General features: G+C 41.6%; 1 protein-coding gene across 2 annotated transcripts; it reads right to left on the bottom strand.

Moving 5' to 3' along the window:
- Positions 1-4: 4 nt before the first annotated feature.
- ADAT1 (adenosine deaminase tRNA specific 1) lies at positions 5-24,282 on the bottom strand (the record flags this gene model as incomplete). 2 transcript variants are annotated; one of them, XM_082320187.1, is made up of 9 exons in its annotated part: positions 23,579-24,282; positions 22,711-22,779; positions 20,940-20,994; positions 20,045-20,175; positions 18,161-18,779; positions 13,262-13,407; positions 10,774-10,873; positions 7,962-8,048; positions 5-137 (listed from the first exon to the last, which is right to left on the bottom strand). In XM_082320187.1, exons 1-9 carry the CDS (start codon positions 23,784-23,786, stop codon positions 5-7), a joined length of 1,548 nt encoding a protein of 515 aa, XP_082176313.1. In that variant the 5' UTR covers positions 23,787-24,282. The 2 variants fall into 2 exon arrangements, with proteins under 2 accessions (XP_082176313.1, XP_082176312.1); XM_082320186.1 differs by lacking the exon at positions 5-137 and adding an exon at positions 4,168-4,625.
- Between the last annotated feature and the right edge of the window lie 73 nt (positions 24,283-24,355).

The raw sequence follows: 24,355 nt of genomic DNA, 5'->3' as shown, positions 1-24,355 counted from the left end.
ATTCTCATGTGAAGTGCAGGTATTCTTTGTCATTCTTGACCCAACCCAGCAGAGCTTGGCTACGCAGCACCTTCCAGGCTTCTTGATAATTTATTGCAGCTTCCTTGTAGTCCCAGTAGGTTTCTAGAGTCTTCATCCTGACAGAAAATGCACAACAACGAAAACATTTCTATTATCCTATTGGATGTAATGTCATAAAATGAAAAGAGCAATCAAACATCTAAGAACATGATGATGCCCTATAAGGTCTTTCATGCTACTGAGTGAAATTCTCTTGCGCTTCTAGGGAGACTTGGAGAGGCCCAGGCCCTGAAGCTACTGTATCTAGACACTGTCAGCAGTCTTACAAAACGAAGCAAACCAGCTCCCCTACCATGCGTCATACACACTCTCCAGCAACAGAAGTGTGTTTGACTGTGTAGTGACAGGTTACAGAAAACTTCCATGATAGCAAAAAATGTCGAAGCAAAGCAGAAAAGGTGGCTATAGATAGGTGCTTTGAATTGGGTGGAAGTAGCCTTGTTTTGCTAGAAGAATGGATGCAATTGCTGGCTGGAAGGGAAGGGGACAAGGACGAACAGGACAGCTGTTCTTTTCCAACACGAAATAATGGGGAAGAGTGAGACAAAGGAGAAAGTATTTTTTTTTAATCTTCTCCCTAAAGCAAAAGAGACTCGGCAGTTTTGGTGCTGCTCAGTTCCCCTTCCTCACGTAGCACCTGCTTCCTACAGTCTCAGCAGAACCACTGGTCATTCTGCTGAGAGCATTATACCATTAGATTTTCAAAACAGGGAATTCAGGTCTGGAGTATCTGAACACAAGCGCCTCTAAGACAATTTCATCAAGACTTTTTTCCTTTTCTTGCATTCCTTTCCCAGTCTCTTTCGTCTCCCTTTGCCAAACAGTCTGTCAGCCACATGTTGCACATAATGTTTATACATTCGACCCAATACGAAGGGAAGATCATAGGCAACATGACCTTCATCAAGAAAGGGGAAGAGCCAAACTACTAAAGGAACCCTAACCTAAAAAGTCTGAGAACCACTGCACTAACTTCCCAAACAGGCTTTCATGCTCAAAGGCAATATTGATCACACACGCCCAGCAGCAAAACCACCCCAAAAAACCCAAAAAAGGGAACAGCAGACTATCAGAAGCTGTATTTCAGGCATTCAGCATTCTGCTATAAATGTATTTCTAGAACACTGTGACATACATAGCCAGCCATGAGATATTCTCTATCCTGCAGACCTTCGGTTCAGAAAGTGCAAGAGTGCAGAACTTGTCTCTGCCATTGCTGAACATGGGAGACGTATACCTTCTTACAAACCTGCCTGCACTCTTGTCACAGCTAATCCATTTTGTATTCTCTCTTTCACATTAATCAAACTCTGTGAAACTAACCTCTGAGCTGCTCTGGAAAGTTCCATGACAGGGTCCACTGCAACTCTCCCTCACCTGCCCAGTGGAACAGTCACAGAACCCCATTATCAACGGTGGATCATGGTTTAGGAGCATCACTGAACAGGCAAAAGACCAGCAACTATCTGCATAAGCAGCATTCAGGAAACAACACAGGTTCAAGAAGGGCCAAGGTCAAGGTCAACCCACCACAAGCAGCTCCAAATCCCTAGCATAGGCAAGCTGTTCCTCTCCCAGGTAGTCCGACATGTACCTCAGACACAGTACAAACCACCTGCACCTTCTCCTCCACCTCAAAACCATTCTCTGGGGAGCAAGGTGCATGCTTACACTCAAGGATAATGACCGAATCATTCTTTGGGAAGAAACTCTCATGCTAACATGCTTCTTGCACTTAAAGTACATCTGACCTATTTGTTTAAGACTTTGGCCCTGCCCTTCTTCTCCATAAATGCATCTAATGACTTATATTTGTCCTTTATCATAGAATAGTTAATATCAGATGCTGTTTACATCTTCAAAACACAGCTACTTGTACTTATGAGGTCACATTTAGGATGGTCAAAGATCAAAAAATAATTCTACAACACAGATTTTTGGACTGGCTCAATCTTGTTAAAGGTGAAACAGCTGTTTTCCTTGCATTTGCTGGGGATGCACGTATATAGATATAGATCCAGATATAGACAGATAGATAGATTCCACCTGCCACTAAGCCAAGAGAAAGACTCCAATGCCTAGCTGTTCTTCATTTCTTCCTTGCTAAATGTTGCTCTTTTTCCTGAATCTGCTGGCAAATCAATGGCTCTCCAACTCATATATGTCAGTCTGATTCAATTTAACTAAAACACATATGGGATTTTTCTAATCTAGATTATTCCAACAGACCTTTGTTTGGAAACTGTTACAGTAGACAGTAAGGGAAAACAGCTAGTACAAAAGCAGGACAGACGGTAAGGAGCAGCTCAGTATTTTCACCCCACTGTAGCAGCTACAAGAGCACATGTGACTGCAGCCTCTTGGGGCCTCATTCTCCAAGCAAACAACATCACTACAGGATTTGACAGTGGATGCAATAAAAAGCTGAATTTTAAAAAGCTTCCTCAAAGAGCTGCCAAAATCAAATCGATTTATTTAATTCATGCTCAACTTCCACATTAAGGTTCTAAGAAATTTTCAACATATATATGGGAAAAATGCTTTAAAATTCAAAGTACATTACGTGTGCCTAAAAACCTCACATGCTTTGACTGTATCTTAGCTTTGGTTGGGCCATTAAGGCTCTGAGCATTAGTAATGAAGAACCTGCGACATTTTTTTTGGCAGAAGTGAACACTAGTTTGCTGCCCCAGGCAAGTCCAGTACAATCATATGATCTCCAGCCTATCCAGGTCTGCCTGACTACATTCCTTTTATGTTTCCCTTTACTATTTCAATCTTGCCCCTACACTACTGTGTAAGAGAGAGACAGAGTGATTCCAATGGCTGTGTGCTAGAGACATGAGAGGTGATCCACAGATTTCATTCTGAAAGGTATCACACTCTTGGAAAAAGCCTTACACAAATCACCATTGTGCTTGAAAACATTCATGTGCTCAGCTGAGCAGAAATGGGCTCACAAGCAAGGCAGTCTGCAAAGAAAAGCAATATGCTGCTGCAATACTTTCTTCTCAGCAACAAACCCTACCTTTAACCCCATATTCAGTTTCAAACTTTTACATTCAACCCATAATGCACTTTTGAGATTACAGACATATTGCACATGAAAAATGTTGACATAAGCACAAGGCATCAACCAAAACATTACTCTTACACAAAAATTAATGAATCACATCTAAGAGGGCAAAAGCTCACAGATCTTTAATATATAAAAATCTGTTGTGAATCCATAATGATAGGGGGCCAGAAAACTATACTTGGCCTGATTCTATCAGTATCTTCTTCAATGCTTCAGATAAAATGCAGTCATTGCAGGCAAACTTTATAATTGACACCAGCTGTTAAGAAGATACAGAATAAAGTCACAGTGAACTAACTCAATGAGTGAGTTCCACTCGAATACAACAAGTTTTAGCAGTAACGCAAGGTTTTGCAGCGTTTAGAAGATTGTTACTGCATTGCTGTGTCTAGCTTGGGAGACCAGATTTTCAAAGCATTATTGAAAAATTGGAAAGTTAGCTTTGTGGCTTTTTCCAATGTCATCTGAGATGTGGAAAAAATGAATCACACAAAGGAAAAGATGTAGAAGCTCAGTAGAGTAACTAAAAAAAAAGATCAAGTCTTGAGATAATGATGATGGATAAGTATTTTCATGGGGCAGAAAATACTACTTAATAAAAGGCTCTTCAATCTGGCAAAGACCTAATAAGCATCTGTGACATGCAGTATAGAAAAGATTTTTAGTTAGAACAGAGGACCTAAGTGTCCCACAAGCCTCTATGCAGTGGTAGGACCATCACAGGAATTCTTTCATGTGCAAACTTTAAAAAGAAAATTGAAAAAGGACTAGAAAATTGCAACAAAATTCTTGCCAAATTTTTTTTTTTTTTTTTGAATTACAGAACAGCAGTAACAGTGAAAACACACCCCTCCCGTGACAGTTACATTCATTAGGCTGACACTTCCTTACACTCGTCCTCAGTGACTCTAGCAGGAAATATTAAGTGGCCACCTGGCGGAATCTTTTTGTTTTTCACAAATGAACATTGGCAAAAAATCTTAAACATGAAGCCCAAGCGAAAGTTCTATACTTTAAGTCTAGCTATTTAAACCTTAAAGCCATCTGAAAGTCCTTGCACTCCTCTGTGCAACAGCCCACCCCCTCCAATTAGGTGTCACTGGAACTGGAATCGTCCATGCTGCAGACTGAATGGGAAGGAGGAAGAAAGCACAATCTTAATTGTGACAGCTCCTGACTAAATTTAAGAGAAACCAGGATCAGTCATCCATTTAACAAGCCCAGCGAGAAACTCAGGGCAGGTTTATGTTACAAAGTCTCACTTAGATTCAGACCAAGGGTTGCACAGCCCGCCACACCTTGCACAAACAGCAATGCCTGGTGACTCTGTATGGTGGATGCCACTGTATGACAAAAGGCGGCTTTCACTTCCTCAGGTGATGAACAAGACATGTTTTTTTGTACCAGCAGGGAAAACACACCAACAATGCAGAAAACCTCCTTTGCCACATTACCACCAAGTGATCTGCAAACAACAAGGACAGTGCAGAGGTGTTTACGTGACAATTCAGATTAGCAATGGCACAACACTGCCCAACAGTGTGTCACCATTCCTTTGACAGTGAGCATGGAAAACATGGCGGGGGGGGGGGGGAAGGATTTATGTACCTGCAATTTCAAAACATTAACACGAAACAACATGTGAGAGGGAGTTAACAGAAGGGAATGAAGCATGGCAGGTGGAGGTAAGAGGTTATAAAGAAACATTAACATTTAAAATAGTCTAGCTAGAGGGATGAGTGAGACTAAGTAAGGCACAGAAGACAGAGATCATAGAAATTATCAGAAAGGAAGAAAGAAAGTGGGACAGCATAATACAGCACTATCTGGTTCTTGGTGAAGAAGTAGCTAATGCCAGCCAACCACCACCTTCTTCTCACAGTCTCAGCTGAAAGCAAATAAACTAAATCCTGAAAAAAACAACTGCTGAATGTTATGCTTAGCATCTTAGCTAAGCCACACCAGTACAAATTCCTAAACTTGCCTTTTAGGTGAGCCAGCAAAGTCCTGCCCCCGGTAGGCTCTCTACCTGTTCCAATTTAACAGTGCCTGCACTGATCCTCTGGAGAGAAGTGAAGAATGAAAGAGAAAGGAAGGCACAAAAAGCAGGAGAAGCAGCTTTAGACACAGGAAAGAAGAAAACAAAAGAACATCAGAATCCGTATACTAGTTCCATGTAAAGCTTTAACTGCCCCAGTATCCTAGGTCTGACAGCGGACAACAGCAGATGAAGGAAGGGTTAAGTAAAGAATGATCCTTGTCCTAATATACCCTACAAATACCAAGACGAGCTGTTCAGCAAATCTGAAAGAACTACAGAATGAGGTTCCCTTGATCGAGCAGAAAGGATGGGAAGCAAGAGACCAAAAAGTGGACGAGAAGAGGCAGGGCAGGAACTTAGGGGCAAAGTGGGAAAAAGAAACTGAGTGAGAGCACAGCACTAGAGCCAACCGTTTGTGGGAGGAAATAAGATACAGTTCAACGGGTAGAAAATACAAAACTGGGTAAGAGTTCAATACACAGGACTTTAGAGGAAACCATTTCAGAGTGTGGGATTTCTTATCTGAAGTCCACTCATATTCAGACTACAAGGAGGAAAGGAAGAAAAAGGAAGAAAACGTATCAGAATATTGTGTAGAAAGGGAAAGGGAAGAAGAAGGAAACAACAATAGGACAACATTTTTTATTTTGCCTTTTAAGCCAAGAGTAGGAAAAACAAAGACTTCAAAAGGAAAGCAACTGGACAAGCTGACTGGTGAGCTAGCACCTCTACTGTATAAATAGAGCTTGTGCAGCCTAAAAATGATGCCACATCTGCGAATCAGCTGGACTTTGTCAGGAGAAGCCCAGACGGAAAAATGGTAGAGGACAAAAAAGTCAAAGGAAATTACAAAGCCGCTGGAGTCCAGAAAAGCCCTGAGGTGAAGTGACTTTATGTAAGCAGCACATGACCAGCACAATGAGTCACCTACCCAACAACGCGCCAGCTCACGCTCTACTCTGAGGAAATTAGGATGGCTAAACAAGCGAGGACAAACTCCCACCCAAAAGAGGCTAATAATTTTATATTTAAAACTGAATTAAGGAGAAAGTGTATCTTTAACTATAGAATCATTTCAACCATTTCAGCAATAGCATGGCTGATGTTGACATCAGAACTTTAAAATAGTTATGAGACGCTTCTACAGACACAGAAGGTAACTGCAATCTTTAATTCACAAAACTCAAAAGCAAGCAAGATCTAACAATTAAAGATCCAGGGTGCGCTTACTTTGGCTAAGTTCATCTCATCTAATGTCTTGGTACCATGAAAGGCAGAAAAGGCCTGTCTCCCCTGCTGCCAGTCACACATACCTCCTACTTCCTTTGCACAGGTTTTATTGTCCGTTTTAGCTTTCCATTATCCAATTCAGATCATTAGTCCAATAGAAAACACAGAAGACAAGGAAATTGTTTTCTGCCACATGAGTTAGTTGAAGCGGCTCACCATGAGGTTGGAGAAGTGCTACTGATACAAGGGAGAAAACAGGAATCTACAGCCAGTAGCAGCAGAGACTGCTGCAGGACCATCCCCATCAGCAGCTACAAGCAGTTAAATTAGCTCAACAGCTGGTATAACTACATCCCAGTGCTGGTGAAATCATACTTGGAAATAAGTCTAAAATAAAATGAACCTTCCAAGGCAATGGATTTAGAACCTTCTACCTCTCTCAGAATCTCTAAGGCAAAGTGAGAGACAAGTTTCTGTATATACGAAACTATGCCCTGCTCTGTGGTAGCTATTTGGGCTGGAATACCGCCACATACAGAATGCAATACCAGACTGGATGATTACCACAAGAAACTCCAGTCTGATAAACCAAACTTATTTCTAATAATATTAAAGAAACCTCCAAGTATGGCTTCCTCAGACAAAAGCTTCTTTCTGTTCTTTCCAGGAAGCCTCCTTCTATGTAATATACGCATTGCAGAAAGAGCCCTACACACTGTCTCACCTTACTAGCTCTTACTACATCATACACTTAGATGAAAAAAGATTTTAGCCTAGGCTTTTCTAAAAATAAAAATAAAAAATTCTTTTTTTTTTTTTTTTTTTACTTGAACTCTTCCTTCTTGTGAAACAAAGAAGTGGCATTTGATAGAATTACTAAACACCAACCAGACATCAATAACCCCACGATAATTTTGGGATGGGGGATCTGAATGCCACCAACGGTACAGTGCTGCAGGCAGCTGATGTAACAACTCACGTTTTCAAAAGAAAAGATACTACTTCCTCCTCTCACCTCCCTCTCCACTCCTACTTCCCCAGCTGTCCACTGCCACTTTCAGACAAGACCACTAACTCAGAAAAAAACCCCAAAATGTAGAGCTTTCTGCCAAGACAGCAAGCTAAAGAGGCTTACAGAGGTGTCCAACACACACCAGATCTAGTGCAAGAGAAGGACAAGGCTCCGCTGATCAAGAACAGAGTTTACCCTTTTGAAAAGCAGTAGCCCTTCAGAAGAGGTCAGCTGCCCCTAATTCTTACCTTAATTCCAAACAAACAAACCACCTGCAATTCCTTCTGTCTGTCTTTAACACATGAGATGTGATAGCTATTTCTCCAAGGAGGTGATTAAAACGACCAAAAAGAGAGTCTTCCTAACCCATCAAGCACATGCCATATTTTTCAAGTATCAAATTTTAACAATGAACTTATCTAAAGTGAGATTCATGAGCAGATTCTGGTATCATCACAGTATTCTTGAGTTTCATTAAGATAAATTCACTCTTCTAAATATAATGAAAATGTCTTTACCGGAGAGTGTCTGGTAGATCCTCTTGTGAAATACTTGTCACTAGCTTTTGGAATGTATGGAAGAGTTCCACTTTACAGATCTTGGATCTAATAAAAAAAAAAAAAAAAAAAAAGAAATCATAAATTTTGATGGAAAAAAGAAATCAGAAATGCACTTCCTCTTACAGCTCACAGTAGTACATCCCAGCCAAACATTTTTTATTAAAAAAAAAAAAAAATTACGTTCACTTCTCAAAGAATGAAGAGTTCTCCACAATTTAACTTCTCCTACCCCATCCGACCTGCCCACCTGCCTTTTCCCTTCGTTTTAAATGTTATGTTGTCAGAGTTGCATTGCCCCCATTGTTACAGCCAGCACTTTGTCAGTTTGCAGAGAGAACATTTTAATATCCCCATATTGTTACCTGTGTGAGACTGCACTGTCATCAGCTCACAACTACAGTAAGGTTGAGCCCGAAGGACTTGTCCCAGAAGTGATCAAACAGGCACAGAACAACTCCAAAGGTTTACTCAAACTGACAAACTTTGTATTATTCACAACAAATAAAAGAACCAGCAGAACTATCTGGAACGATGCTGTCCTCTTCACAATGGTGACGAGGACACATTCAGCAACAGCTGCAGTGCAGTTAAATACGAGGAGGCTCATCAAAAAAATAAAGTGAGTAAAAGTTTGAAAGGTCTTTTAAAGATACCATATGCACCTCTGTCAGTTTAAGCCCTTCTCTTCCCCCAAAGAAAAGGCAACCAGAAGAGCTGTTTATAAAGCATAGTTTGTTTTTGAAAGCCACGGCTATTTTCTCTACTTAATTAAATTTTCTTTATATACTTGTCTTCACAATGACTGATTCAGTTCTCCAACATGTGCAAGCCGATTCTCCAGAAGCATTGAAAAAAACCCAAACCCACCAATCAAAAAAAAGCCTTCCTATTTTGCTAGTATGTTCTTTAAGAATCCCAAAATTGGCATGCGAAGATGCTCTAAAATTTCCTCGTCATGTTAATCTGTCAAAGGTTCATATTGTAGTTTTTAGTGTTTCGAGTTAATTAAGCATTAACAAAAGCACATACCAGACATCTACCTACAAATTCCTTTTAATCAGTCAGCTTTACCTTCCATATTAAGGAGGTTGATAGTAGATGAGAGTTATCTAACATATTGAGGAGGGGGGGAAACCCCAAACACCACCCCCTACCAATCACCCTGAGATTCCTTGAGGGGGAAAAAAAAAAGAAAAGGGTAGAAATATGAGTCTTGTTTATTATTACACCCCCCCCCCCCCATAAGGCTATAATTTCCTTATTTTCATTACAAAAGTTCCTTTTGTGACCATTTATCACAAAAGTATAAACAGTTTACTTATTCCTTGACATTGTTTTTAATCCTGATTTCCTAAGGAAAGGAGACCTTTGCAGTCACAGAGTCTTGTAGGCCCTCTCTAATAACTTTTGAATGTTGTAGTGAATTTCAAGCACATGTAAAAAAAGAGAGACGGACCTCTCAACAATAATTAAGTTCCTACAGTTTTGTGCAAACTGGCAGCTAGCAGATGGCTCTAAAGTTTTAGAGTTGATACACAAACTCTACGTAACAAATTTAAGCCTACTGAGGAAAAGGGGTTGGTTGGTTTGTTTGATCTTTCGCACGTCTTCTGGAATACATGACATGCCATATATTGAAAATTAGTATTCTACAGTGCACAAAGCCTGTCTCAAAAGACACGCTACGTCACCCAGGTCACCTGGGCTAACGATACCCCAGACACCAATACTGGTCACAAACCACAAAGTTCCTGGTCCTCTTCTTTTCAGGGAAAATTTTGAAATACTAGGATATACCAAAATAAACTTCAGTCAAATCAGGCCTAACTTCGAGAAGCTCAGTGTGCAACTTGCAGGCATAGTGAATGAATTATCCACAAGAACTGTCTAAGCTCTACTTAACATTCTATTCATTACTGTCAGGATTATCTTCTTCTCCCAGAAAGCCTGGGAAAAATGAACAATATGACCATTGATAAATTGGTAGTATAAGCAGCCAACAACCAAAACACGACCCCAACCCTCAAGCTGAACTTCCACAGACCAATGATAATTTTGGTCACCTCACCTAAACTGAGGAAAGTGTAGAAAGATGGAGAAATTTGTCTGCAGATGTTTACAAGTAATTCCTCTCAACCACAAGAAAAATATGTAAGTGTTTCTTTAAACAGTAAGAGTTGATAGAAGATTATGATGTTTCTTAAAGAGCACAGTGTCAAGACAACAATTGGAAAGGTGACGTGTTTTGTGTTAGGAGTCTACTGAAAGAATTTCATACCCTTTCCAAACTTTAAGACAGAAAGTCACATTTCAAAGCAACACTTTTAACAATCATATATCCAGGTCAGCTGGCCTGACTCTTACAGCAAAAGAAATCTGTAAAAAGAGGACCTGCAATACACACATTTCCTTCACAGTCATCAACCCAAAAGATACAAAGCAAAAATTCTGCTAGCTTCACCAATAAGCTGTCTTTTAATAAAAATTTATCATAGTCCCCCACCCCCATTATCTACAATGCTCTCTTTAATCAACAGTGACAAAGAAGAAATAGGATAAACTTGCTAACCCTCATCCAACTTTTGTCATTCCAACTCCCCTTCTCTCCCTTGCACAGCAACTCTTCCTTTTCCCCTGCTCCCTACCTTTCCCCTTTTTCCCCACTCCCTGCATTCCTTTCTGTTCTGACAATGCACTACGCACGAGCTGACAGAAGCACGTATGCTAACGAATAAGGCATATACATCCAGATATCACAACATTCTCACACCTGCTCTGATGGCTCCCAATCGCCTTCTTTGTTGTTCCCTGCCGGAAGCCATCTGAGGTGACATCCAGAGGTTGCTCAGGGACTGCACTCCAACTGATAGCTGTAGAAGAAAGGATTATGAACAAGGGAGGTGCTCTCATCACAAAAGCATAACTTAACAGTTCCTTTCATTCTATGTGTTCACATGATACCGTGCTGCTTCCCAAAATAATTCAAACTAGAAAGAGGACCATGGTTCTCTAGGGCCAGGATTCCAGTACCTAAAAGAATACATAAATTCTGTTTAAAAATAATAAGATAGATTATATATATATATACACACACACACAGAGAGCTTTCATCTTAATCAGGTCCTTCAAGAATCCATGCCTCCAAGTATTTGGCATCCAACTTCATAATTCCCCCCTTTTTGGGGGGATTCTACTTTTGTGCATTCTGCCTGGAGAAAGCATGAAGAAATTTCCAAGTCAGACGGCTTATTTTCATATCAGGCTCTGAAGTACTCCCTCAAGCTACTTGCACCAGTCACTCTATGTTTTCCGTATTAATTTATTGTATACTACTATCTTATCGCTTATTGTATACTCTAGATAGTTCTATGTTTGATAACTCATATACATCAAATATCTGTAGACTTTACTTGAAAAATACTAGCCAGTAGTCAAATAAAAATAATTTGTTGGAAGAGATAGCAAGTGCCAACAACCTCATTCTTTACCCCCATTCTGGTCACCTTATTACCATCTTAGACTGTAAACTTCTTAATGCTGAAACTCTGCGTGCCATACCTTACAGATTTATAAATAACTAGCAAAGCATAAGTAGCGTGGTAACAGAAGCAAAACTGATTGACATGCCCAATCTGTCCCTCCATACCCTAACAGCTCCTTTAACTTCTACTGCCTTTTTGTTCCCTAAGTTCTCCCATTTCTCTGTGTTCCTAACAGGCAAAACAGTTCCACATGCATTAACTCTACAGACAATTTTCACAGCTTCTCTCCTTCATGACATCTTGCCATTCAAGATGCTCAAAAGCTACACATTATAAAGCATATTATGGAGACTGGTTATGTTAATCACACTTGTATTATGATTCAACTGTATGCTGCAACTGCCATACTCTGCTAAGCGTAAATTGTACTGGCATTGTGATTTAGGTACGATGCTGTATCACTCTACTAAATTAAAATCCTGTGTAATGTCAAATAACATTACATACATACAACTGGTATTAAACATTAAACTCTCCAGGTGTGGAGCATCTAAAACCACCTGGTCAGAAGAGATCAGATTCTGACAAGCAGATAAAAATTTACTTAAAAATGAAAATATTTTCTATTATTTCATTTCTTCATAGTTATTGCAAATGTCAAAATATTAAATGGAACACATTTTTCTTTTTAAAAATACCAGCTGAAATGTTCCTATCAAGCATATTTCAATACTCAGTGTAACAGCCCTGAATTTAAAGTTTATTCTGATTTTCACCCCTTCAAGAAAAAAATCAACCCGGCATAATTCATATATGCAAAAAAGCGTGATCAAGTATCATTCATCTTTATTTAACAGAATGACCTGAGTAACTGTACAGAAAGGCAAGCATACAGAGGAATTTAGTCATACTTGGCTTCAGATCTTTTTTGCTAAGTGAATTGGCACCATTTTTCAATGATGGATTTTGTTTCCTGTCTCACAGAATCAAAATCTTTTCCTGCCTGTAAATAACAGGCACCTGTAAATAACTCCAATTTAATGAATCTGAATTCCATTAAGGAACCCTTTGTTTCCATTCTGTTTTATCATCAGCTCTATTGTAACAGAATAACTTCCAGTTCCAGTTAAGCCAGAAAAGAATACAACAGCAGAAGGCAGGCATGTCCAAGTTTAAAGAAACTGCTTAACCACACACATACTGTGGCAGTTCCATTCGGTTTTTCCCCAAATGAGACCATGCTGCTAAATCACAACGTGACTTGCATATTCATTCATCACCATGACAAAAAAATGCAATGTCCAAAACCTCTATCAATTAAACCTTCACACTATACTACTCTGTATTCTTTCTACGTTCACAGATTTCCGAAGCAATTACAAGCATAATTCAGCATGGCAAGTCTTCTGTTCATTACTGAGGAGAATGCAAAACCAACTGAAACAACAAGTCTTTTGATATTTTTGTTTTCTTAGCACCCTCAGAACTTCTGCTTTTGCTGGATTTTTCCTGTCTTTGTTTAGATTATGAATTCTTAATGGCATCAACCAAGTGTTTACTAAGTCTGAAAACTCCCTACAGGGAACTAAAGGCTGAGATGAATATTATTAATTATTAACAATTAAGTTCTGCCCTGAAATTAATTTCTTGCTATAAGTCACACTTTGCCTCTAGCACTGGCAATGAATGACATTCCATTTTAGGAAACCGCCAAACCCACCTAATTTCTATTGGGACTTTTGCACATAGTTATGCAACTAGCCCAAGTTAACTCACCTGCACTACAAGGAACAAGTTTTGTTTTGCCATTAGTTTGAACTTCCTGAATTGCCTGACGGCTATGTTCAAATCGAAGATCCGATTGCAGCAGCTTAACCTCCTGAGGGAGAAAGCCATCTGGTAAAAATGAGATGTGCTGACACCTAAAGTAAACACAGGAAAATGCAAGTGATTTTAAGTCTTGTCTTCCCAAACAAGCTGATTCTGTGCAATTTCCCTTCATAATCTGAAACACGTTACTTTTACAGTAAAATGGAATTGAACATGAGTTATAGAAGAGAGACAGGGAGGTTTGGGGGCATTTTTCCCTTCAAAAAAGTATTTGTAAAAAAAATAAAGCCACGTAGTTTATTAAGACCTTGTCCATCCTAGAAAAACTATAATGAATTGATTTTAAAAAAGGTCTAGTCAAAAGCTAGTATAATTGATGGAGATAAAGTATGCTGGATAAAAACTGCAATATACTTCTGCAATCACAATGAAAAATAATAATCAAAGTATTTACATAGTCAATCATATTACATTAACAACTGTTTTATGAAAAGCTAGAGGTTCAAAATCAAAGACTAGAAAGACAAAAAATACACTATAATCTCACCTTTACCTTAAATTACCGTTACACACTGAATGGGATTAGGATCATATGAGGAGGGAAAAACGGCGTGTGTTTAATCATCATAATATTTACATAGAGCAGGTATGAATTAAGACTGAGGTTCATATTGTCAGATGTAATAGTCTGCTTGCAGATTCCTTTGCACTGATTCAACCTTTTAAGCACGAAAAATATCCACTTCCTATCCTTTTGTTGCTGGGACAGTTTTCATCAACTCAAGGATCTGAGGATCAAGAAAGCCAGTGCACAGCAGACGACTTTCCTCATTTAGCAGCACTGCACTTCACCTCCCACATAAATTCCCCTGAGGAGACATGTTGTGTTATCAGAGCTCTACTACTCACAGTAGGGAGCAAAACGAAATCTTGGATTTAATTCAGGTCAAAGAAGCAGACAAATTTTTATCACCATGGAAATGCACATAAGCTTTGCCTGTCCAGTCTAACACAACTCTTAAATCGTTTTCCAGCTGACCAGCACAAGCTGTCATATGCTAGGTGTCCTGAGCCACTTCAGTAAATCACAGAACGGTTGAGGTGGGAAGGGACCTCCGGAGGTCGCTGGTCCAACCCCTCCCTGCTCAAGCAGGGCCACCTACAGCCAGCTGCCCAGGACCACGGCCAGATGGCTTCTGAATACCTCCAAGGGGGGGGACTCCACAACCTCCCTGGGCAACCTCTGCCAGTGCTCCGTCACCCGCACAGGAAAAAAGTGTTTCCCGATGTTCAGAGGGAACCCGCTGTGTCTCCGTTTGTGCCCATTGCCTCTGGTCCTCTCCCTGGGCACCCCTGAAAACAGCCTGGCTCCATCTTCTTTGCACCCTCCCCTCAGGTATTTATACACATGGATGAGATCCCCCTGAGCCTTCCCTTCTCCAGGCTGAACAGTCCCAGCTCTCCCAGCCTTTCCTCATAGGGGAGACGCTCCAGTCCCTTAAACATCTTTGAGGCCCCTTCTTGGACTCTCTCCAGTATGTCCATGTCTCTTTCTTGTACTAAGGAGCCCAGAACTGGACACAGCACACCAGGTGCGGCCTCACCGGTGCCAGTAGAGGCGAAGGATCACCTCCCTGGACCTGTTGGCAATGCTTTTGCCTGATGCAGCCCAGGATACCATTAGCCTTCTTTCCTGCCAGGGCACGCTGCTGGCTCATGTTCAACTTGGGGTCTAGCAGGACCGCCCAGTCCTTTTCTGTGAAGCTGCTTTCCAGCTGGGCAGCCCCCATCATATATTGGTGGCTGGGGCTGCTCCTCCACAAGATGCAGGACTTTACGCTTCCCCTTGTTGAACTTCATGAGGTTCCTACCTTTCTCCAGCCTGTCGAGGTCCCTCTGGATGGCAGCACAATCCCCTGGCACATCAGCCACTCCTCCCAGTTTTGAGTCATCAGCAGACTCTCTGGGGATACACTCTGCGCCATCATTTGGGCCATTAATGAAGAGGTTAAACAGGACTGGACCTAGTATTGACCCCTGGGGTTCACGGCTAGTTACACCTCCAACTACACTTTGTCCAATGATCACCACCTTCTGGGCTCAGCCATTCAGCTAGTTTTCAATCCACCTCACTGTCTGCTCATCCAGCCTATACTTAAAACAGATTCTCTGAGGACATTACAAGAGGCAGTGCCAAAAGCCTTACTGAAGCCTAGGCAGACAATAACTACTGCTCTCCCCTCATCTACCAGGCCAGTCACTTCATCATGGAAGTTTTTCAAGTTGGTCAAGCATGACTTCCTCCTGGTAAATCCATGCTGACTACTTCTGATGATTTTCTTATCTTTCATGTGCCTGGAAATAGTTTCCAGGATTAGCTGCTCCATCTCCTTCCCAGGGATTGAGGTGAGGCCAACGAGCCTGTAGTTCCCTGGGTCCTCCTTCTTGCCCTTCTTGAAGAATGGAGTGACATTTGCTTTCCTCCAGTCTTTGGGAACTCTTCCCAACTGCCATAATTGATCAAGAATAACAGGAGTGGCCTCACAATGACATCTGCCAGCTCCCTCAATTCTCCTGGGTGCATCCCATCAGGGCCCAGGGATTTATACATGCCTAGTGTTCTTAAGTATTCCCTGACCTGAACCTCTTCCACCAAGGGTATGTGCTCCTTGCTCCAGACCTTCCCCCTGGTCTCTAGGACCTGGGATTCCTGAAGGCTGGTCTTGCTAGTAAAGACTGAGGCAAAGAAAGCATTCAGTACCTCAGCCTTTTCCACATCCTTTGTAACCAGGTCCCCCATCTCATTCAGCGGTGAGCTCGCATTTTCCCTAGCCTTCCTTTTGTCACCTACGTACTTAGAGAAGCCCTTCTGGTCTTTGACATCCCTCGTCAGATTAAATTCCAGTTCAGCTTTAGCCTTCCCAACCTCATCCCTGCATACAGAGACACTGTCTCTATACTCCTCCTAGCTGCCCTTGCTTCCACCCTCCATATGCTTTTCATATTTGAGTTTGGCCAGGAGCTCCTTGGTCATCCATGCAGGCCTCCTGACATTTTTGCCTACTTGTCAGGATGGACCACTCTTGAGCTTGGAGGAGGTGATCCTTGAATATTAACCAGAGCCCCTCCTGCCTCCAGGGCCTTATCCCATAAGACTCTTCCAAGCAGATCTTTGAAGAGGTCGAAGTCTACTCTCCTCAAGTCCATGGTTGTGAGCTTGCTTTTTACACTCCTCCCTCCCCTCAGGATCCTGAACTCCACTATCTCATGGTCACTGCAACTAAGGCCTCCTTCAACCTTCACATCCCCAATGAGCACATCATTGCTGGCAAGTATGAGGTCCAGCAGAGTACCTCTCCTCGTTGGCTCCTCTATCTGCCATTTCAATCATTCCTAAAGGTGCGTCAGGTTCAAAAATCCCACTTCTTTTGATATTGCAGAGCAGGAGGATGAGAAACAAGTATGCCAAAGCCAGAGCTTCAGAGCCACACACCTCATCCTTTACAGAAGCTGAAGGCCTGGAGTCTCATAGTAGAATTCTGAAGTGCATCCCTCAGAATGCATGAAGACTACAAAAGGTGAATTTGCACTGCACATCCAAATCAGTGTGAATATAAGTGGTGAAATAGACTAATGACAGATAATTAGCTTGCATGCAAGTGTGAAGTGTCCCAGAAGCACAAAGTTTTGCTCGAAAAGCAACAAACTGACAATTAGCACTAATAGAAACAAGTGTTGACATGAAATCATGACTTTCCAACCTGGTTGCCAAACAGCACTCATCTTTCTAAACCTACACGTACTCTACCACTCCACAGCAATTTCTACATTAGATCTAGAACTCAGTTTCCATGGGCTGCATGGCACACCCGAAGGCACGCGATACAGTCAAAACTTTAGAATAGCGGTTTTCAAAAACCTCTACTGAGGACGGACTGACAATATGATTTTGAAATTTACATGGGATGGACATGCAGGCATATGCAGTAACCCACATATTAACTTCCTGGACCCACTTTGGGAAGACAGCAAAAAGTAAAACTGTTTGCACTATAATTCCCTTCAAAGCAAGTCTAAAATACTGCATCTTTTACTTCCTGGAAAGTAAGTCTGAAAGCAGGGTGTAAACTCAGCAAAAGCTTCAGAAGAACTAAGACATTCATTTAAGGCTAAGTTATGAAAAGGTTTGTAAGGACAACCAGAAAGACATCCTTCCCACAGTGCAAAAATCTGCCTACGCATTCATTTGGAGTCATTCCAGTCAGATTGCCTTTAGGATGGATGGATTTGGGGGCTTTTTAATTTAATTTTAGGAATGGTCCTGCAAGAAATAGAAGCTGCTTTTGCTCACCAACACAATTCTGTAAAAGGGAACTTCTAGATATTCAGAATGACTTTGTGGAATATGGATAACTGAATAAATTAAAACTTTTCTTGACCCTGCTTGAGGAAATAAATTCAGGAAGAGGACAAGTAAAGTTCAACTTCACTACGCTAAAAAACTTCACTATGCTGAGTTTGTGTCCTTCCAGCTGCTTTTTCTCCTCGAAGGCTTCTAGAAAAACTTGGGCGGGTAACAGCTTCTCACTGCTTCATGAAGGGACAACCAAGGGGATCCTGAATCTAATGGAAATTCTTTTGTGAATCTTCAAGTCTGATCCATCAGCAGTAGTCACCTTTTCTCCATACTACACAGGGCCACTTTCTGAAAATGTGCATTTGCAGAAATTCACATTCTCTGAAAATGACTTTGGTGCCAAGTCCTGATATTTGCATGACACATACTGTCTTCCATAACTCATTGTCTCCATACACACTATCCGATTTCCAAAGGACAGCACTTACCTTTCAATAATTGCTCTCCGCATAGCTTCTTGGCTATATGGACACTTCCCCACTATAATTGCTGACAGGTACAATGGATACTGCAGGAAATGCATCAGAAGAGCTCCTTGACACCCTAACACATTCCAACGAGCCAGTTTATCACTGCAGGACATAGAGCATGTTCTGTCCCCACGACCCGGCTTCACTCGTAATAATCCCACACAGTGATATTCTAGCCCAGGTGTTCGGGCATCACCCAGCTCTCCAGGTACGCATTTTGCTCCAGTTCGATAAACATCTACTATCTTTGGTCTCCCTAAGCCAGTCTCCTTATTAGCTGTTTGCTTCTCTGCAGAACATTCACAGCTCTTCAGATTTGTGTCGTCTTTTTGTTTCACAGATACTTCCTGAACAGCCAGGTCTTCAGTGATTACGGAAAAACAACCATCGTCATCAGTTTTCATTCTCTTGGTTATATGGTTACTTGCCATTTTCTCTGATTTCCTTTTATCTTCTGCACCCAAATGATCATGGTTACTTCTACACTCTGCTGATTGTCCAGCTGCACCATCTCCAGTCCCTGGCTTAGGAAGCTGGTTCTCTGGTTCGCTAATTGGAATAATAGAAGCATCTCCACCTGGAACAAAAGAAGTAACATCAAAATTGGCCAAAAATGCATCTCATGACTGGAACACCTCACGCCAGTAATATTACAGCTACTACTAGCTTTTACAGATTTGCGCTCAGGAAAATTTAACTGTGAGAACACACTTTTCAAACAACATTGCCCTGTACAATGATGAACCAGACTTTGCTGAAATTTGAGCCAGTATATTTAATTTCAAGTTCTGCATTCTACCCAAGAAATAATCAAAAAAGCAAAATTTAAAACAAAAATTATAAAGCAAAAGGTCTCAAAGGCATTTGACAGACTACAAGCAGTGCCGAAGACTCACAGGAAAACTAGTCTGATCTAACTAAACAATACAAACCTAAAAAGAATAATTAAAGAATAACCTACCAAATAAGGATGGAAGTTTCAATCTGTATCACTAAAACAAGCTCAAACCCAAAATTCTGAATCTCAGTTCAAAGCAAACAAAGTCTGACAGGCAGGTGAGAAAACGGCAGTCAGGAAATTATTCTTGCTATTAAATTTGAAGCTGTAGATTCTATTCTCATATTGCATTAACGAAGAAAACCATCATAGCATATTCCAGCAATGCCAATTTTTAAAAACACACAAAGTGCATTTTCCATGACAAAACAAAAAGTTACGTTCCATTCCGTAAGAAGTTTTGGGTTGCCGGGTGGCAGCGTTTTGTGGGTGGGGTTCTTTTGGTTGTTTTTTGGGAGTTGGGTTTTGTTGTTTTTTTGTGGGTTTTTTCCTGCTTTGTTTTGGTGTTTTGGATTTTTGTTTGGTTTGTTTGGGTTTTTTTGTTTTTGTTTGGTGGTTTGCTTTTTGTTTGTTTGGTTTTTTTTGTTTTTTGTTTTGTTTTTTTTAAGGAACTGTGGTAAATGTCAATGTTTGTTATTACAATTTTAATCCAAGGAAACAACATTTAAAGCAAAGCAACCAGGAGACATGACAAGACCTCTGACAAGTATGTTAGTTTCTGCAGAAGAAAATAGTAGCCATTATTGTTTAAAGAGAAAATAAAGCATTCCACTATATAATGAGCAGTATACTGGAATTACGGAGTTCTCATGAATCACATCCAGTAAGATAAAACGCCAAATGTATCTGCGGAGGATCAGTCAAGTAGATGTTAGGGTACATACTGACAACATGAGTTACTGCCTCACTCTCACTCCAGACCAAATAGAGACCAAAGAAAGGCAAGGGGCAGAAAAGATTCTACGAGTGGGAGCCATGAAATTGCTTCACTCCAGCATACTCACATGGGGTATGACTGGAGAAGAAAACAAATACGATATTTGGTTTGAGTTTCCATTTCCCGGTTTCAGTTCCCGGAATAAAGATACTGCATTGCTGATGGGAAGCTGCCAGCCACATCTGATGGAGAAGATACCTGTTAGGCAGAAAGTTTTCATGAAACATTTGCTTCGTTTTTGATGCATGGGAAAACAACAAAAATTAGATGCCCACTAGTGCCTGTTCTTTCCTGATGAAGTCTATGAGGAGCCAAGCAGTCATGTTTCTACAGATAGATGGGATCTGACACACTCCATAAACACAAGCGCATCACTGGAACCTTAATAACAGACCTCAAAGGGTTGCATTCTGTGGAGTTAACTATCTCCTCAAATTGTATATCTAAGGTCCCCTCCTCCCACTCTGTATTTTTACCAGCACTGCAACTCATCCAATTCTGTGAGAGCCAGTTTAGTGGCATCAAACCGCAAGAAATGTACTCATTTCTGTAGCATTGCTGCTGGCTCAGTTCCTTGAACCAGCTTATCCCATGTGAACAAGAGGGCTGGTATGTGGGAAACAGCAAAAAGGCCACCCTTGACAGCTAGTCATCAGACCAGCACTGATGTCACATGAAATCAGATCCTACTTCTTCATACAGAGGCTCTACAAGAATGAGGAAGAAACAAGCTTTTGTGAAAGGGCCTTAACACCACCCAGAAGTGTAAAAATTAGGTTAAACTCCTGCTAACAAAGGGGAAAAAAGTGTTGCCTACACAGAAGTAATAACGTCTCTTTCATTACATTCTCATCCCTAAAGCTGCAAAATCTGGCTATTTCAGCTATAGGTCAAAACCATTTGTATCACAACAAGCAACCTGAAGTGGCACTGAGTAACAGCACGTGAACTTCACGCCTCACCTCTGGAAGCTCCTCTTGGCCACAATTTCAGCATGACTGTCATTCAGAATGTCTCCTAAAGCAACAACCAAATGAGAACAATACGCATCGTTACTGAAAAGGAGATGAACAAAACAACCAGAATTTGACAGCTGACAGTTCTCCAGATTTGTTAGCATTTGAAGGTTTAACATTGGTATTAGGTTATTCCAAGATATTTAAACTTCCAGTCACTACAAAAGGAGGTCAATAGCCTACACGAATGAAGGAGAAAAGTCTTCACTCTGCAGCAAGTCAGAGACTTGTTTAAAAACCAAATTTTAACTCTTCTGATATCTGAAATCCTTTGAGTTGAATAAACACTGGCTTCCTTCAAAACCTCCCTGATGTTTGTTCTTAAAAGTAAATCTTGATATTCTCAGATTAAGCGTAACATCCAGAAAATTTCAAGTGTTTGTTAAGCTTTTGGTTGAAGCGTCCTACTATGTCCTACAATTTAAATTACTTTTATTGTAAGTAATTCTGATATTTACCAGGTTTACACATCTTATCTTCAATCTTCCTGCAGTGCCTGCCTATTGCGGTTTCTAAAGGAACAGGATCTGTAGATCAGCTTTTATTTCAGGAATGAAAGGCCAGGTGATAAAAGTCCTCTTTAACAGTTCTAAAAGTTTAAAAGTTCTCTAACAGATAATCATTAACGTGACCTACCAACCAAGTTAACTTAAAAATAAATGAACGTTATCATAAGAGGAAAATATTCTCTAAACTTAAGATTACTCAAGACAAACAACAGAGAGAGGAACTAGCTTTCCTTTTTTCCAGTCAGATTTCTACTTTGACTCTTAATATCTACACTGTTAGTAGTACAATGGTTTAATCACAATTTTCCTAAATCAATCAGAAAAATGTCTGTATTAATACTCTTCTAAGATGGCTAAGTCACAAGAAACATCCACAGAAATCTAAGATACAGAATTTAGTTTCTTCTCTTTTGCTCCACTAATTCATTTCGATATGAAGGACGTTATAAAGAACACGAAACAGCCTAAAACCGATGCATGTAAAACCGTTTCTCCTATCCAGCTCTACTCCTCTTCTGAAGTCTAAAGAAGGTAGAAAGCCCTGTAGCTACATATTCACAAACGCTTTTCCTCCTTAGTCACTTTCCAGCATTAATTACTACGGCTTCTCCCCTCTCCTAGGAGAGGAGACAGATACATTCTGAATAAAAAAAAAAGGACATGCAGAGCAAGGAAAGTCCTACGATAAATGGTAAGAAATGGTAGCTGTGGGAAGTCAAGTATCTATCCCATGCATTTATTGTACAAACACTTAAAACTATCTAGCTACAGAATATACGGTAAGGGAGAAAAAGCCTGTTAGTACCTTTCTAGTGTCACCCCTGCCCTAACTCAGCAGTGGCATCTTTTGCATCAGACCACAATAAAACTAGACTGTAACAGGCGACTGAAGCACAATTCTTTTGCTTATGTTTTGTTTTGCTTTCAGTTATGAAGTCTTTGGGTATGCAGACTCAGGGTCTAAACTACACACTTCCACATATAAGAAGTTTATTCACCTTTAAGGCAGCACGTGCAGCAAAGTTTCAGGGCAGCCATTCTGGCCGCCTAAGCCCCTCTCTTCTTGACGAGGTGAAGTCTGCCTTATACTTCTGGTTTCAACCCAGAAGTCTGAGCTCAATTCCTTGGACATTTTCAATGATTCTATGACACCAGCAAGAAAGAAGGTACCATAGGTAGTCTGTTCTTGGATTTTACAACATACTTACCAGTTTTTCTCATTTTGTTTTGGCCAATACATTTTGTTCCAGTTCCCATAGCAACAACTTCCTTCGTTACTGAAAAAAGAAACAACATTAACTGAACAAACTATGGCCAGAAGCATTGTTCTCGTACAGTCATTCTAGTAAGACAACACACAGAACACTGTGTAGAAGGGAAGGTACAGGGAGACCGGCCAGGTGACATTCCAGGAAGGAAACAATATCAGCTGGAGAACTGAACAGAGCAGGCAGAAGCACCAGTGCCAGGAAAAGTCTACGATCCCATGGCAGGAGTGCTAACACAGGCTTGATATGCTAGGCAACACACAGTGGACACTGGCACAGGATTCCTCAAACACAAGAGAGAAGCATGGGATACAGTCTGCATGACAACATGGAAGTGCCAGTAAGGGAAAAGAAGATGATGGTGAACTAACACAAACACGCAATGTAATAAGGCAGTCTGTTAAAGGAGAGCAAACCGAGATCTTTCTAGGTTCTTTCAAACAGCAGCCGAACACACTTTTGCAAGGGTTTACATTAGGAATTCAGGTCCTGCCTAGACTTTTGCCACTTAGCGAACAGCCAAACGCAGGCTTTCATCATCTTAGTTACAGTCTGGGAAGTACAGCATTTCACTATAACCATGTCTTTCCAGACAGAAGCTATGAAAGCTTTTACAATGACAAAGAGTAAAGAATTTGGGTGGAGACAGAAATGGGGCAGGAAGGGGTTTATGTTTTTTTTAAAAGGTATCTTGGGAGAAAAAAAACACAAACAAAAACCAAACAAAACCAAAAAAAGCAAAGCATCAAGGACTGCCACCTCCTCTCCCCCTTGCCCCCCTGCCCCAATCCCCACAACTCATTCTTACCCTGCAGATTCCCTGGACTAGCAAGAACCTCTCTCTGGGCTGCAGACTCCACTTTGACAACAGCTGCCAGTGAAGTCCATTCCCTGTTTGGATCTGGCTTCCCCTGCTTAGGGAGTCTGGTCCTATAATGCAGGTAACACAGCTCAGCAATGTCATCAGCTGACCACACGGCTCCCGGTGCAGGGGCAGGTTCTAAACAGAACTGCATTCCGTCACAACACCAACTAACAGCCCCCACGTCGTCAAACCCTACTGCCGCCTTCTGTGCGACACCTTCCTGGACCAGACTGCGATATCCAAGGCCTAAGTGCACCGCCCCTTTCAGGATTATTTATAAGAAATATATCACGTGAAATAAAACACTTTCCTTCCAAATCGCTAGGAATAAAAAGCGATGCTAGCACCCTGCTAGCGCAGCAGCAGGGGAGACTGCTGCGTTCCCGAGGCTCCGGCCACGCAGCGGCCAGCAGCGCTCCTCACACCGCCGTCCCCGTGCGGTCCCCGCATCGCACCCGAGGCGCCGGGCGCCACCGCACCCGGAGCGAGGCCTCCGGGCCTCCGCCCTCCCGCACGGCCGGGGCGGCCAGCGCCCCGAGCGAGCCGGTGCGGAGCAGGCGGCCCTCGGCGCGGCCCCGACCCGCCGCGGTGACGCCGCCGCTCCGGGCCGGGCGGAGGCGGCGCAGCCCCCGCGCCCCGCCCCCACCGCGGCGGCGATACCCGGCCCGCGCAGGCGCAGCTGCCCCCCCCCCCCCGCGCGGAGCCCGCCGGGAGCGGCGG

Source organism: Platalea leucorodia (genome assembly GCF_965183815.1).
Source record: "Platalea leucorodia genome assembly, chromosome: 8".
In the NCBI taxonomy this organism is placed as follows: domain Eukaryota; kingdom Metazoa; phylum Chordata; class Aves; order Pelecaniformes; family Threskiornithidae; genus Platalea; species Platalea leucorodia.
Note: the sequence above shows the minus strand (reverse complement) of the source record. Positions and strands in the feature narration are given on the sequence as shown.